Genomic DNA, 17,341 nt, shown 5'->3' with positions numbered 1-17,341 from the left:
AAATGCTCATGCTTTTCTCCACTGAGCACTTTTTCTAATAGTTTTCTGATGTTTTTCCTTTTCTCATTTTCTCTCTTTCCTTTTCTATTCATTTTCTGATTTTTTTCCTTTTCTCATTTTCTGTCTTTCCTCCTCCCAGTGAAGTTAGACCTCTTTGATAGATTCTTCAAATATCTTAACTTATATATATATATACATATATATACACATACATGTTTTGTATATATATAAAGCTTATATATAAATATAGGTTATATATATATGTTGTATATATACATATAAAACTTACTTTTTATATATAGGTTTATAATATTAAACCTACTTTTTTCTTATGTACTTAGATACCTTGTTTTAGCTCTAATCCTTCACATGGCTGCTTTTTCTTAAGTCTCTAGGGACCTCATTTGGTTTCTATGTTCTAGGAATTTCTTATTGTATCTAGTCTATTGATGGTGTGCCTTCTTGTTTTACAGCACTTTTATGAATTTATTCTAACAACAACAAAACCCAAAAAACTATTCTTTGTTATTTTAAGAGATGTGGGCAAGAGTTAAAGTAGTTAATAACTTAAATCATCATTTTGATTCCATCTATTGCTTTTCTCTCTCTCCCAAAGATCATTTTAAGATAACTTGTTTTTTTTGTAGATTTCAAAGTTCAGGTTCTCTATAGAAATTTTGGAAGTGTAAAAGCAAGAAGCATTGACATTAATTCCACCATCATTCTAGAGAGAATGTTAACATTTCATTGTTTGTAACTTCTAGTTTTTTATGCTTATGAAAAATGGAATTCTACTGTATATTTGTTCTTGTAACATGTAACATATATATGTAACATGTATATGCACATATATTGTGAGTATATTTGTTATTAATCTTCTAAACATTATTTCTTAGTAAACATATAATATTATATGTATATACCAACACAGACTTGATCATCTCATTGTTGAACATTTCTGTTTTATTGGTGCAGTGATTTGCCTCTCCACAGAAAAATATTTGCACAAGTCTATGGCTATATCTTTGGAGAAGGCAATGGCAACCCACTCCAGTACTCTTGCCTGGAAAATCCCATGGACAGAGGAGCCTGGTAGGCTGCAGTCCATGGGGTCGTGAAGAGTCGGACACGACTCAGCGACTTCACTTTCACTTTTCACTTTCACGCATTGGAGAAGGAAATGGCAACCCACTCCAGTGTTCTTGCCTGGAGAATCCCAGGGACAGGGGAGCCTGGTGGGCTGCTGTCTGTGGGGTTGCACAGAGTTGGACACGACTGAAGCGACTTAGTAGTAGTATGGCTATGTCTTTGTTTAGAATACTGGGGTGAAAGGACTTGTAGAGATTTTTCTCCCCCATTATTTGAAAAGGAAGTCCGGAGAAAGTTGTATGAAATCATGATCCTACCAGCAACAAGGGCTGGGATTTCATGGAAGAATTCCTATCCTTTGGTGGTAGATTGAAGAAGGAACCCAGCTTCATTGAATACAGTGCTTTCCAAAGCTAGCCAGTCATCAACATCACCTGGGGTGCTTCTTTAAATTACAGAGTTTTGGACCCACCCTTGGAAATTCTGATTTACTAGGTCTAGTGCTGAGCCTAGGAATCCATGTTTTTAACAAGCTCCCTGGTGATTCTAATGATTAACTGGGTTTAGGAAATAAGATCTCACAACTGAAGGGCCTGGGGGTGGGAGCAGGCGGGTGGAAGGTGGGGGCTGCCCCAGGTGCTTCCCAGTAGGGGATGTAGAGATGGTGGGAACCGAAAAAGGGCGGTTTTGAAAGCAGGACTGACCACCCTCGGGGCTTTTTAAACACGAAGAACAAAGGCACAGGCTCTCAGGGAGGACGAAGACGTGGAGCATCTGACACTTGGGCGGCTCCCTTTCCGTCTCTGGTTCTAGGCATTCGTGTAAACTGAAGAAGTTGGACTCATCGGAGGCTTTTCCAACTGAGGGAGCCCAAAGCCACAGTGGTGGAGGGGTGGCTGAGTGGGTGGAAGTCCAGGCTTTGCCCCAGCCCACCCTCCCCAGGGCCCCTGACTCTGCTTTATATTGAGGTCTCTTTTAAGATTTTCTTTGGAAAAACGTTTTTGGCTGCCAAGAAGTTTGACAATCTCCAGACTAGATGACCTTTCAGTTCTAAAAAGTCATATAAGTTTGTGAACAAAAGCCAGGGGGAGGAGGAACAGTCCAGAAGATGGGGTTGAGTGAAACAGAAGAACAATCCAGAATGGGCATTTCAGTCCTCACTTTAACCTTAGGACTAACTCTTTGGGTTGTGACAGGAGCTCCCAATTTCCATCTCAGGATCGACATACTTCCTGAGTCAACTCAGAGTGACCTCCAAGGAAAATTCTGGTGGCCTTCCCATCATACTCTTATATTAAATTTGGGGGGGGACGTCCCTCCCTTCACAGGACCTGGAAGCCCAGAGAAATCACGAAGGTTCCTCTGCTAATATGTTGGTCATGTCTTGCTATTTGCAAGTGTTTCAACAATAGGGTATGTTTGACCTTCTTTTGGCCTCCTTTCAAGCTGGGAATTTAAGGTGTTCTCTGAATGCAGAGCAAACAAAGCTTCGGCTAACTTGCTGCTTTGATCTCTGAGAATTCATAGGAGCAAGAAGGGAGGAGATGGGCCAGGGGCCCTGGAGGAATTAACTGTGAAAACCTGGCCAGGCTTTGTTGGATGGGGAAGCTGGGGTGGGGTGTCGGGTGTCTGGGGAACAGATGTGAGCCTGACTTGATCTTCTGCAGCTGCAGACAGAGGTTTGCCAGAGGTGAACGCGGGTTCCCACAGAGGCCGTTAGTCCTCTCAGTGTCGCCCACCCGTCAGTGGTCTCTTCTCCCGCTGGAGCGGGAGTTAGTGCAGAGCTTTTGCAATCTGATTCCAGCGCCTCTGCTAACAGGTTGGATGGAGAAAGTGTTTCTTTAGAGAAACCGGGGATTTGATGGGTTTTATCTCTGTGTTATTATACTCATTTCTAAACATTCCAGAGAGGTGATGGAGAGACAAAAACAGCCTTCCTCCGTAACCTTTAACTGCTTTGTGATCTCAGTTGAGATGGTGGGCAGGGCAAGGTGGGGCTGGGACAGAAAATGAGCGACTTTCTCCAGAGCAGCCAGTCTCTGAGTATGTTCTGTGGAACACTCGTCCCAAGAGATGCTCTGAAAGGTTCACGATCAGATAGGTTTGGGCAGTTCTGCATGCCGTGTTTTCTTCTGGAGATTCACAGCACACATTTGAATACTAGGGACTCTGAAACATCCTAGAGTCAAGAGTCAGAAGTCTTTGATTTCTTTGACTTTGTTGAGCTGAAAATGTCTCCAACTTAACTGACCAGGAACCATCATCTTTTTGGGTGAGGTAGTTCAGTTCAGTTCAGTTCAGTTCAGTTGCTCAGTCATGTCCGACTCTTTGCGACCCCATGGACAGCAGCACGCCGGGCTTTCCTGTCTGTCACCAACTCCCAGAGCTTGCTCAAACTCATGTCCATCGAGTCGGTGATGCCATCCAACCATCTCACCTCTGTCATCCCCTTCTCCTCCTGCCCTCAGTCTTTTCCAGTATCAGGGTCTTTTCAGATGAGTCTGTTCTTAGCATGAAGTGGCCAAGGCATTGGAGTTTCAGCTTTGGCATCAGTCCTTCCAATGAATATTCAGGGCTGATTTCCTTTAGGATGGACTGGTTTGATCTCCTTGCAGTCCAAGGGACTCTCAAGAGTCTTCTCTAACACCACAGTTCAAAACCATCAACTCTTCGATGCTCAGCTTTCTTTATAGTCCAATTCTCATATCCATATATGACTACTGGAAAAACTACAGCTTTGACTAGACAGACCTTTGTTGGCAAAGTAATGTCTCTGCTTTTTAATATGCTGTCTAGGTTTGTCATACTTTTCTTTCAAGGAACAAGTGTCTTTTAATTTCATGGCTGCAGTCACCATCTGCAGTGATTTTGGAGCCCAAGAAAATAAAGTCTGTCACTGTTTCCATTGTTTCCCCATCTATTTGCCATGAAATGACGGGACCAGATGACATGATCTTAGTTTTCTGAATGTTGAGGTTTAAGCCAACTTTTTAACTCTCTTCTTTCACTTTCATCAAGAGGCTCTGAGGCAAATTAATATCAAGTGGATCACACTTCAGGAAAGGCTGGTCTATAGGCTGCAGAAATAGAAGGCTCTTCTTGGTGTCCACAGTGGGGAGGGGTTCCTGGAGCTTCTCCTTTTGCCCTTGGCGGCATCAGTCACCCAAGAGTTCTTCCTAGGAAACCCGCTCCTCTACATTATTCTAATACAGTAGCTCTGCTTTTGATTTTATTTGGAGGAAAAAAAATCTATAAACTGAAACATCGTTGAATCAAATTCCCACATAGAGGAAAAAATTTCAGAACCTAGACTGAGTCTATTTCTAATCCCCAGCTCCATATTTTCTTCCTATTGAAGGAGCCAGAAGAGGTGAGAATGTGGCATCCTCTCAGCTACAGTAAATGATTCAGGAATGGGTAGTTGACCCATTAACCAATCAACCCCCAATAAAGCTTATCATGGGAACTTTGGTTGAGCGACTTATAAGCAAGTATTGTCTTTTCTACTGCACTTGTGAGGATTCGAGCTTGTTGAACCCATGTTTCCATGAGGGACAACCTGATAAAGGAGTCAGTCAAGGGATGGGGAGAGACTGGATACCAATGAATCATTTGTGTGCCTGGATCCAACCAAGCCTGAAGTCGGTGTGATTTGTGTATGCCAATATTAGTGCAATTTTCTGTTGTAGAAGCTTGAATTATCTTTACTGTTACAGTACTCATCAGAGATCTCTTGGAACTAAACATCCCAGATGATAAGAATCGATTTCTCTTTTTTCATTGAGGTATAATTGATTTACAATGTTGCTGGTATAGAGCAAAGTGATTCAGTTTATATATATGTGTGTGTGTGTGGGTGTATATATGCATATTATTTTTGGATTCTTTTCCACTATAGGTTATTATAAGATATTGAATATAGTTTCCTGTGCTGTACAGGAAAGTCCTGTGCTATACAGTAGGTCCTTGTTGGTTATTTTATGTGTAGAAAGTGTTGTTAGACCCAAATTCCTAGTTTATCTGTCTCTTCTATTTTCCCTTTGGTAACCATAAGTTATTTTATGCCTGTAGGTCCATTTCTATTTTGTAAATAAATTCATTTGCATCATTTTTTTTAGGTTCCACTTGTGATATCACATGATATTTATCTTTTTCTGTCTGATTTACTTCACTTAGTATGATCATGGCATTATTTCATTCTTTTTATGGGCTGCATAATATTCCATTGTTTTATATATAATATTCCATTGTTTTATATATAATATTCCATTATATATATATACATCTTCTTTATCCATTCCTCTGTGAATGGACATTTAGGTTGCTTCCATGTCCTGGCTATTGTAAATAGTGCTGTAATGGACACTGGGATGCATGGGCCTTTTTGAATTAGAGTTTTCTCTAGATATATGCCCAGGAGTAGGATTTGGGGATCATATGGTAACTCTATTTTTAATTTTTTAGCAAACCTCTATACTATACCAATTTACATTCCCATTAATAGTGTAGGAGCATTCCAATAAGAATTCATCTCACTACATCTTTGTAGCTTGCTGCTGCTGTTGCTGCTAAGTTGCTTCAGTCGTGTCTGACTCTGTGCGACCCCATAGATGGCAGCCCACCAGGCTCCCCCGTCCCTGGGATTCTCCAGGCAAGAACACTGGAGTGGGTTGCCATTTCCTTCTCCAATGCATCCTTGTAGCTTACTCCACCCCTAAAATCAGAGCAAGCAATATCAAAGAAATTGTTATAATAATCATCATTAATTAGTAATCAATAATTCTTTTTTTTGAGTAGGAGATACTTGAAAGTTTATCTAGTCCAAAGCCCTGTCTCATTCTTCAGATTTGAATCCTGCCTGCCTGTCATTTTACTTTCTGGTCCTGGGCTGACTGCAGATCAGGCCTCATCCTTCCCCCATAAAAGAGGTTCCACATTTTTGAAAGTAGCTAAGCCTTCTCTCTTACACACCAAAACACATCCCTAGCCTTTCCTGGTACAGCCAGTTTGGGTGTTTCTCACTGTTGCACTATGAACCCGCTCTGGATGGCTTCTGAATTTCTTCCAACTCAGGTTAACTTTCATGGATGAAGCCTAAAGCAGCACATGCCTGTTGTAGCCTATTTAGAAAAGCAAGAAGAGGGAAACGAAAACTCAGCAGCGGCTGAGCTGCCAAGAGATGGCTGTGGTTGCCATGTCGGGTCACCAGCATCCCTTCATTTTTCTGTTCGCGTGTGTGGATGAGCATATGCATGGCTGTGCTGGGACTTCGCTGCCCTCCTCCTCCCTTCTCGTTGCCTGGGAGGCTGGCCTGCCGTGGACCACACCTGCAGCAGATCTTCTGTGGCCCCCAGTCCCAGGTGGGTTTGGACTGTGGTGTACTCTGGGCACAGATCTGGCTTAGGAGAGAGGTCAAGGTGCTTATGTCTCTGTTTCCTCCCGGGAAATTGCCTGGGGCTTGTGTGTCCATCAGCTGGGCACTTCTCCTCCCAGGGAAGCTTGCAGAGTTGCTTCTGCCCTTGATCTGTTGCTAGCTCTGGGCTTTCCTCATGGTCCCTTTCTCTCACCCCTTCATCGGTAAACTCCCCTGTGAGTGTCCTATTTGAACATGCCATCTGTTTCCAGTAGGGATTTTGACTGATAAACTTGTATTTTACAAATACGAAACATACTCTGTGGAGTGATTTATAATCTGCTGTGTCATTTCTTGGGATACTGAAAACCTCTCCTTATAGCGTTTAACATTCCTCTACAACATCATTGTGAATGGCTAAGTGGGTTTTTATTTTTAACAAATGTACCATAGTTTATTTAAACCTTGAGAACTAGAGAATTAATTTTTTTCTCCAATTAACTTTTCCCCTATTACTTTGGAAGTACTTGGATGAATATCCTTGTAGGTAAATCTTCACACACATTCATCATTTCTTCTTCAGGATAAATTTGTAGAAACAAAACTGCTGGATCTGTAGTCATGAACATTTGGAAAAAGTTCTCTGTCTGTTGCCAGATAGCCCTCCATAAAAGTTTTATAGCAATTTATAAACTGTTTCCAATTGTGCCTAGGAAGATTGCTTCTTACATTCTCTCCACTGTTTAATACTACAGTGAAACAGTGACCTCGCTGAATCTTCCCAGCACTGTGCTTGGCGAGTAGTAGGTGTTCAGTTAATGACAATGCCCCACCCCTTTCCCACAAAGAAATGTATTTTACCCTTAGGGTTTCCATCAATAAGAACATCCACATGCACACTCACACTCACACATATGGGTGCACACCCATGGGTCTTCTCATCTCTACTTGCAAGCTGTGTATTACTCCTCTAGTCTCAGTATTTTAGAAATGATATATCTATTCATACTGTAACCAAGAAGACCATCACCCTTTCATAAATCCTTGGACAGAAAGAGATCCAGGAAGTCCCAAGGCCACTGGGTCCTAAAAAAAGAAATCAAAAACTCTGTCATCAGGACATGCTCAGATGCTGCACCCCCAGCCAGGGCTTAGGTTTAGCTTGGACGAGTTCAGGAAGCAGGAGAGGGTCTGGTGGAACAGTCTAGAACCTGCTTCCTCTGCTGGCTGCCCCATAACTGACGCTGAACATTCTCCAAGCCTCCTTCCTGCTCCCATGGCTTCTGACTAGTTCAGAACTCAGAGCTGACACCCATAGCATCTGAATTCCCATTGTTGTTCAGTCGCTAAGTCATGTTCGACTCTTTGTGACCTCATGGACTGCAGCACACTAGGCTTCCCTGTTCATCATCAACTCCCAGAGCTTGTTAAAACTCGTGTCCATTGAGTCGCTGATGCCATCCAACCATCTCATCCTCTGTTGTCCCCTTCTCCTGCCCTCAATCTTTCTTAGCAATGGACTCTTTTCCAATGAGTAGACTCTTCGCATCAGGAAGCTGCATTTTACCATCTCAGCTTGCCTGGGAAATCTCTGAGAAAACTGGATGTTTTGAAGTTTGGAAAACTGGACCTTTCATTACTGCCAGCTCCAGAGGGCTTAATCCAGACCCGGCGTCCCCATGGGCCCTCAGGAAAGATCTGCTTATGGATCGGTTACGACACTCCATCACTTTCAATGTTCTGTTTTGAAACCCAGTGGCGAAGTCCAGAACATTCTCTGATTTTATTTTTATTGGAGTCCAGGAATCAGACAGGAACTCTCTCTGGTCCCCAGCGACCTACAAAGGCCACTCCTTAAACATTTCTCACAGGCCCTGTTCCCAGAGAGACCCAGGCAAGCACACAGCCTGGAGACCCATGGGGCGTAATACAGGTTCCCCCGGGGCTCAGTCACCCTGGAGGCTCTCGGCCACGATGTGAGCTTTCAGAGATGTAGAGGGGAGCTGTTGCAGTTTTCTGATGTGCTCAGCTGCCCCACTGTCCCGAGTTGTGGTCTGTTCAGGGAAGAGGTGTGTATTATTAATAGTTAAGTAAGAGTCATGTAACAATGTGCATTTCCAACTGGTGGCTCAGAGGGTAAAAGAAACTGCCTGCAACGCAGGTGACTGGGTTCGATCCCTGGTTCGGGAAGATCCCCTGGAGAAGGGGATGCAACTCGCTCTAAAATTCTTTTCTGGAGAATCCCATGGACAGAAGAGCCTGGTGGGCTACAGTCCATGGGGGTCGCAAAGAATCGGACATGACTGAGTGACTAACACACACACACACACACCCCCCACACGTGATTTAGGCTGGACAAACCGTGTGCTAAAGTGAGAAGAGTTCAGATTTGGGATTTGGAAGCCCTGGGTCCAAGTGCATACTAGTTGTGTGATCCTAAGCAGGGTACTTTGTGTTTCAGTGGCCTCACCACTGAAATCATAATTATGAAATTATAATATCTCACAGGGTTGTTTGGAGCCTGAAATGAAAAACGAACCTGAAACCACGTTGTATGTGACTTTTGGTTCCCACTAGTTTTTCATTAATAATTCCATTTCCTGATTTCTGGCTGTGCTGTCTTTGTTGCTGCGCTTGGGCTTCCTCTAGTTGCCGAGAACAGGGGCTGCTCTTTGTTGCTGGGCGCAGGCTTCTCAGTGAGGTGGCTTCTCTTGCTGTGCACCAGCTGCAGGTGAGCAGGCTTCAGTAACTGCAGCACTCGGGCTCAGTACTCGTGGTGCACAAGCTCGGTAGTTGTGACTTGGGCTCTAGAGCTCGGGCTCGGTAGTGCGGTGCCTGAGCTTAGCTGCTGCATGGCACAGGGAATCTTCCCAGACCAGGGATTGAACCCTGTCCCCTGCACTGGCAGGCGGATTCCTATCCACTGCGCCACCAGGGATGTCTGTGTATGTACTTAGCTGCTCAGTCGTGTCCAACTCTTTGGAACCCCACAGACTGTAGCCCTCCAGGCTCCTCTGCCCAGGGGATTTTCCAGGCAAAAACACTGGAGTGGGTGCCATTTCCTCCTCCAGGGGATCTTCCTGACCCAGGGATTGAACCTGCATCTCTTATGTCTCCTGCATTGGCAGGTGGGTTCCTTATCACTACTGTCACCAGGAAAGTCTTCGTTACATCATCGGTAGTTTAGAAAAATTTCTTTTACTTTCCTGTTAATTACTGGAAATGTCTTCTTTTCCAGTATATGCATTAGATGATATAAATTTCCCTGGAAACTCTACTTTTGCTGTATCCCATAAACTTTGACAAATTATATTTTCATTTTATGGCTGCTTTTACTGTCTTCTTTTTTTGCCATTTCTTTATATTTTGTAAGGGTGATCCTGCTTGAAATTTGTTGCGATTCCTATGCCTGAAATTTGATGTCTTTAAACAAATATGGAAAATTTTGACCCATTATTTTCTTGTGAAATATTGCCTTTGCCCCATTTTCTCTGATGTAAATATTTGTTAGACTTCTTGCTCTATCTGCCATGTTTCTGAAGGTTATGTTCACAATTTCCAAACATGTTTCTCAGTGTTGCATTTTAGATAATTTATTTGTATCTATCTTTCCATTCTCTAATTTTCCATTTGGCTGTGGCTCATTTTCTGTTGAGGTTTTAATTTCAATTGCCATGGTTTTCATTTCTAAATGTTCTCTTTTTCAATTTTGCTTGGTTTTTTAAAAAAGTCTTTTATTTCTTGTTTACATTTCAAATTTCTCTTTTATTCCCTTAAATGTAAAATTTATATTCTTTGTCTGAAATTCTAATGTCTGAAATACTTGTGAGTCTGATTCAGCTATTATTGTGTCTGCTGATATTCACATAATGCTTCGTTTCTACGTGTCTTTTGTTATGTTTGGCGGTGAGTTGCTCGTTTTCCCTGGAACACACATAGGTGATCTAAAATATTCTAGTAGCTATGTTAAAAAGGTTAAAAGAAACAAGTGAAATTAGTTTTGATAATATATTTTATTTAAGCCAATATGTCAAAATTGTATCACTTTAACATGTAGTCAATAAAAAATTTTTTAAGGAAATATTTATATATATTTTTGTATGGAGTCTGAAAAATTCAGTGTGTATTTTATACTTTCAGCACATCTCAATACAGACATTCACTTTACCAGAAACACTTGATCTATATTTAGGTTCACAAAATTTACAGTTGAAAAAGTAGATTCACATACCCAAGCTGTTTCAAACATACTTTGAGTTTTCCTACAATTAAACTGAGTATCAGTGTTTAAATTGAGTAAAATAGAGTAAAAAATTTAGTTCCTCAGTAGCATTAGCCATATTTCAAGGGCTTGACTTCTACATATGTCTAGTGGCTATTGAATTGACTGTGTGGTCTTAGAACAATTAAATTTTGCTCTTGACATTCCAGTTTAGGCATGCTTTCTAGAGTCCAGTCTTTGGCAAATACTGTATAAGTTAAGACTTGTGGGTTCTCCGATCTTGGGATCTATTAAAAATATCCATGTATGGGTCCCCTTGGATTAAAGGAAGTGAATTTTTGCAGGTGGGATCTGGGCATGAGTATTTTTTTTTTTAAACCTTCCCCATGATTCTAATGGACAACCTCAGCTAGGTGCCCTGGAAGATGAATTTGGGGCTAATATTACAATATGATGCTTCTTATGGTCTGAGCAACCTATGGAAACACGGAAAGGAATCAACTGGTACCAAGTACAAGGCTTGGTACTTTTTAATGCCTCTGTCAGAACTAAAATCTTTTTTTTTTTAATAATTATTTATTTTAATCGAACGATCATTGTTTTATAATATTTAAAATCTTTTAAAATTTAGACTTGGCTAGTATTCTTATCAGTAGGAGAACTCTATCAATAAGGTTTTCAGTTGCTTTATTACTTTAGAAATAAAAAATATTTAGCCTTTTAGTCAACATTAAGTTTGCTGTGGCCTTTTGACTTCCAACAGGACATGCTGTTACCATTTTATTTAAAATGTTTAGAGGAGACTTCAGTTCTGTATGAATGCACCTACCTATACTTATCTGTGAACTGTAAGCTCCTAGGGAGATCTTGCATGCCAAAGTTACAGCACAGCTGCTTCTTGCTAACCTATATTGACATAATAGCTTTCACTCTACCATGACTCACCACTGTTGATCAGCCAAATTGGTTTTAGCAACACATCTGACCTAACTTGAGTGACATCATCGTGGCTGAGCTAGTTTGGGTGAATTTCATGAAGATCTTCCTGTTCCGTGCCTGAACTTGCCAACTGGTCGTTTAGATACCTTTCCTAGTTTCAATGGTTGGGCATTTGTATTACTTAATTAACTTACTATTCTTATTTCCAGAAACCTAATGATATTTCTTCATTTCACTAATGACATTTTTTCATTTCACTTATTCAATCAGCAAAATTTCATGGTGCAGCTACCCGGCTCCAGGCATTATGTTAGGTCTGATTAGCAATTAGGCTTCATCTTGTGTGGCAACCCTAATCATTGATAGCATGGTGTTGAAAAACATTCTGAATTTCTGCCTAGGCTTAGTGGGAAAGAAAGTCATGAGCAATTAGTCATGTCTGCCATAGACATTGGAGAAGGCAGTGGCACCCCACTCCAGTACTCTTGCCTGGAAAATCCCATGGATGGAGGAGCCTGGTAGGCTGCAGTCCATGGGATCTTGAAGAGTTGGACACGACTAAGTGACTTCACTTTCACTTTTCACTTTCATGCATCAGAGAAGGAAATGGCAACCCACTCCAGTGTTCTTGCCTGGAGAATCCCAGGGATGGGGGAGCCTGTGGGCTGCCGTCTATGGGGTTGCACAGAGTCGGACACGACTGAAGCGACTTAGCAGCAGCAGCAGCAGCCACAGACATAGGAGGAGATGCGACCGAAGCCATAGATTTGATCCCTGGGTTGAGAAGATCCCCTGGAAAAGGAAATGACAACCCACTCCAGTATTCTTGCCTGGGAAATCCCAAGGACAGAGGAGCCTGTTGGGCTACAGTCCATGGGGTTGCAAAGGGTTGGACACAATGGAGCAACTAACACACACACACACACACACACACATACACACACACACACCCCTGAATAGAATCTCCAGTTACCCTCCTGTTTTAGTCCATTCCAGCTCCTATAAAAAAAATACCATAGACCAGGTAGCTTATAAATAATGGAAATTTAATTCTCAGAGTTCTGAAGGCCGGAAGTTCAAGGTCAGACTGCCAGCATGGTGGATTCTCATGAAGGACCTGTTCACTGAAGGACAATTTCTGGGTTGCAGTCTGCCGTCTTCTTGCTATGTCCTCACATGGTGGAAGGGAGCTAGGGAGTTCTGTTGGTTCTGTTTTATGAGGGCACCAATCCTGTTTGTGAGGCCTCCACCCTCATGGTCTAATCACCACTTAAAGGCCACACCACATACTACCATCATATTGAGCTTTAGAGTTACAACACATAAATTTTGAAAGGACACAAACATTCAGACTATAGGGCTTCTTAAGGAAGACCTACCTCTCAATTCTTGATTTGAAGATGAGTTTTAAGCCTGAATTTTCCATGTACTGCAATCTCATGTGTTGCAGATTCAAGCATCTCAGAAGAGCTGCCAAAGATGCTGGGTCCAGACTTCTCCCTCTTTCTCTCTCTCCTGGGAGAAAAGATGTTTCTATTCCTCCTTTACATGTCCTGACAGGCCCTCGGGGAGCAGGCTGTGGAGAGGGCAGCAGATCTGGCCAGTGTTGGCAAGGACGGCTTAGGATCCACAGGTGACCGTGGCCAGTCAACCCCCCATGAGTGCCAGCACAGTTATGAAGCCAGGAGACTTGCTGATTAAACTGGAAAACTGCTATTCTTAGTGGCAAGCTGTCATCCAGCCCTTTTGAAAAAGGAGAGAAACCACTCAGCCAAGGTCTAAAAATACTTAGGGACTGACAAGCAGCTCTGGCCAGAACTCGGGCATACAACCTTGTTGAGATGGACTGTGTAGAGGAAGGCATAGTGCATCAGAAGGACCTTGCAAGATCACAGAACACTGTGTTTTGTGACCCAAATAAACAGTTTTTTTTCTTTTTAACTTTCTATCCATGTCCCTTTTGGACTTCCCAGGTATCATGGTGATAAAAAATTTGCCTGTCAATGCAGGAGACTCAGGACATTTGGGTTTGATCCCTGGAAGCTGGCAGTTCAATCCTGCAGGGTTGGAAAGATCCCCTGGAGGAGGAAATGGCAACCCACTCCAGTATTATTGCCTGGAGAATTCCATGGACAGAGGAGCCTGGTGGGTTAGAGTCCATGGGGTCACAAAGAGTTGGACACCACTGAGCGATCGAGCATGATTGAACACACATGGCCCTTTAATTATTAATTATAGCTAAAATAAAATTTGTAAATATTTCATATTCAGTTCAGTTCAGTTGCTCAGTTGTGTCCGACTCTTTGCGACCCCATGGATCGAAGCATGCCAGGCCACCCTGTCCATCACCAACTCCAGGAGTTCATCCAAACTCATGTCCATTGAGTTGATGATGCCATCCAGCCATCTCATCCTCTGTCGTCCCCTTCTCCTCCTGTCCCCAATCCCTCCCAGCATCAGGGTCTTTTCCAATGAGTCAACTCTTCGCAGGAGGTGGCTAAAGTATTGGAGTTTCAGCTTCAACATCAGTCTTTCCAATGAACACCCAGTTCATTTCCAACGGCCTCCTGTAGGATGGACTGGTTGGATCTCCTTGCAGTCCAAGGGACTCTCAAGAGTCTTCTCCAACACCACAGTTCAAAAGCATCAATTCTTCAGTGCTCAGCTTTCTTCACAATCCATACATGACCACTGGAAAAACCATAGCCTTGACTAGACAGACCTTTGCTGGCAAAGTAATGTCTCTGCTTTTGAATATGCTATCTAGGTTGGTCATAACTTTCCTTCCAAGGAGTAAGTGTCTTTTAATTTCATGGCTGTAACCACCATCTACAGTGATTTTGGAGCCCCCCAAAATAAAGTCTGACATTGTTTCCACTGTTTCCCCATCTATTTCCCATGAAGTGATGGGACCAGGTGCCATGATCTTAGTTTTCTGAATGTTGAAGTTTAAGCCAACTTTTTCACTCCCCTCTTTCACTTTCATCAAGAGGCTTTTTAGTTCCTCTTCACTTTCTGCCATTACAATGAATAATAATGATAAAAGCTGCTTATATGCTACCATATTTCCAACATGGCAGACACTGTTCTAAGCTGTTGTGTACTTTATTTGATTGAGCCCCTCAATATCCCTGTGGGGTAGGTAATAGCATCACTGCCATTTATAGATGCGAAAACTGGGTTTTAGATGTGAGGAATCTGGGTCACTCTAGGTAGCCCGAAGACAGTCTAGTATGTGGGATGGCCTGAAATTGGCCTTTGATTTCCATCCCTCCTCTTTGATGGCTGTGGGTTGCTTGATATTGTTTTCCTGGGTGTTCACAAGCTGCTCTCTTTCAATATCTCCCAGGAAAATCTTTTTGGTTATTGGACCTCTATGGAAAAGTTCTCAGTGCTTACTTGCCTTTGGGTCTCCTTGTGGAATTTATGCGTCATGTTCTGTTGAGCACAGTGGTCTGGTTTAATGATGCCTGTTTCAGTTTGCATAGAGATGATCCTCCCTTCCACCGACACAAATGTTAGCTGCCTTACTTGTAGTATTGCTTGTGGGTTGACTCAGTGCCAACAGGCACCTTTGCCTGTGAATATGTTTATAGGGTTTATCTTTTTTGAGCCTATTAATTTTCTCCTCCTGTGCATTGAGCCCTGGGCACAGTGGAATTCTCAAAGGCTTTAGGGTGATACCAGTATGGGCTCAGTTCTAACTCATTAGAATCCCCATGTGACGCAGCTACTGTGCAGGCGTGTTCATCTTTGTCCTTCTGCATTTATATTTCAGGGGTTCTTGGGAGGGATGGAAGATGAATCTCAGGTTGCCATCTTGAATTGGAAGCCAGCACCTCCAATACAGGTTATATTTCCTTGATTCTGATGCTTCTCACTTAACAGTTTTCTGTTTTATGGTTCTCTTGTAGCTATCTCAAATTTTATGTGGATGGGGCTTGGGCACAAGTTCATAAATAAATAGCACAAACAAATAAGCAAACACAGAAATGGTGACAATAATGCTTTCTTAGTCAGCAAAAGACTGCCTGCCACATCTGTGTTCCTTTTTCAGCAGGAAAAGGGAGGAAAGAAGAAAGAAATGGAGAAATGCCTCACTCATGCTGGTGATAACAGTAAGTCCAAGTCCCCTTTCGGGTGTCTCCGTGTAAATAGGAGCTGAGGCAATCGAGGTGGCAGATGGCATGCCATTTGGGCTGCCTCCTGCCCTGTGGGTATTTTTGCCTCATTCTAGTGTCTGGCTAGAGCCCTTGGTGACAGTGACTTCAGCTGGTTCATCTTGCAAGCCTCTGGATTATGTTTTGTATAGAGGATATTGGCTTAACAAGCTCAAAGGAATCAATGGTCTTTCTCTGCATATCAGCCCAGATGAATTCTTCATCAGCTGCCTCCCTCAATGTGGGCCCATCAGCTGATCCTAAAGAGTGGGGGAGCCCAATTATAGACAGCCCCACCAGGGAGGGGCTGGAGCTGAGAGGAGCAGGCATATTTCCTTGGGCCCAGCTGCAGAACACACCACAGGGCTGCCCTCTCTGGAATGCACGCTGCTGTCTGAATTTTGCCATCCATAAATGCCTCCCCGGACCAGCTTTTGCCCCCTCTGACCCCTTGCTTCTCAGAACTGCTTATAAACGAAGTGCCTCGGAGGTGGGCCCTGGGCAATTGCTCGGTGGAAGTGGACATAAGTGAGGCTGGCCTGTTCTTCTCGAAGGAACAGAGGGAACAGCACAGGAATCCAAAACCACGCTCTCTGAAGAGTTGGCCAAAAAAAGGGAAGGAATGCAGACATCTTTCATAGCCCCTAGATGTGTCAGCCGTCATAAAAACGAGTTTCTGGGTGACTTTTAGGGTTTTTTTCCCCCACAAAGTAGGATAAAGTCTTAAAAAAAATTAATCTTAAATAGTTGATGTATCAACTGATCTCTGCCTTAGAGCAAATAGGGCCAAAACACAAAAAGCACTGATTACTTCAGGACACTGAGGCAGCTTGTGAATATTAGCGTAGTTGGAAATAACCATGAGGCAGTAGTCTAACACTTGGAATATCTGTTCTCTGGGCATCTTCAAGGGCCTTCTGTAAGATGAGGCCACAGGGTAGAGAGGTGGCAAGTTTGGACTCTGATACTTTATCACATTGCTGGCTCCAGTATTCCTGTTTTTAAAAGTTCCTGGTGGTTCGGGGCTTCCCTGGTAGCTCAGTTGGTAAAGAATCTGCCTGCAATGCAGGAGACCCTGGTTCAATTCCTGGGTCGGGAAGATCTGCTGGAGAAGGGATAGGCTACCCACTCCAGTATTCTTGGGCTGCTCCTATGGCTCAGCTGGTAAAGAATCCACATGCAATGTAGGAGACCTGGGATTGATCCCTGGGTTGGGAAGAGTCCCTGGAGAAGGGAGTGGCTACCTACACCAGTGTTCTGGCCTGGAGAATTCCATGGACTTAGGGTCCATGGGGTCACAAAGAGTCAGACACGACTGAGCAACTTTTGCTCCCTGGTGGCCCAGATGGTAAAGCATCTGCCTGCAATGCAGGAGACCTGGGTTCTGTCCCTGGGTTGGGAAGATCCCCTGGAGAAAGAAATGGCAACCCATTCCAGTATTCTTGCCTGGGAAATGTTATGGATAGAGGAGCCTAACAGGCAACAGTCCATGGGGCTCGAAGAGAGTTGGACACGATTGAGTGATTAACACTTTTACTTTTGTTTTATTCAAATGCTCAAGCTGTGTTTAAGAGTGAC

The 17,341-nt window shown here is 43.0% G+C and overlaps 1 protein-coding gene across 1 annotated transcript in view; it reads left to right on the top strand.

The window, feature by feature from the left end:
- LOC138984431 (uncharacterized) overlaps window positions 1-17,341 on the top strand; it is a 182,692-nt gene that overhangs the window by 111,891 nt on the left and 53,460 nt on the right. Inside the window, exons 5-6 of the mRNA XM_070358735.1 lie at window positions 15,382-15,453; window positions 15,661-15,721. Coding sequence (XP_070214836.1) covers window positions 15,382-15,453; window positions 15,661-15,721 — 133 coding nt within the window. The remainder of the gene's footprint in view (window positions 1-15,381; window positions 15,454-15,660; window positions 15,722-17,341) is intronic.

This window comes from Bos mutus, chromosome 21, assembly GCF_027580195.1.
Source record: "Bos mutus isolate GX-2022 chromosome 21, NWIPB_WYAK_1.1, whole genome shotgun sequence".
In the NCBI taxonomy this organism is placed as follows: Eukaryota; Metazoa; Chordata; class Mammalia; order Artiodactyla; family Bovidae; genus Bos; species Bos mutus.
The sequence above is the reverse complement of the archived record's forward strand: the minus strand, read 5'-3'. Positions and strand labels throughout refer to the sequence as shown.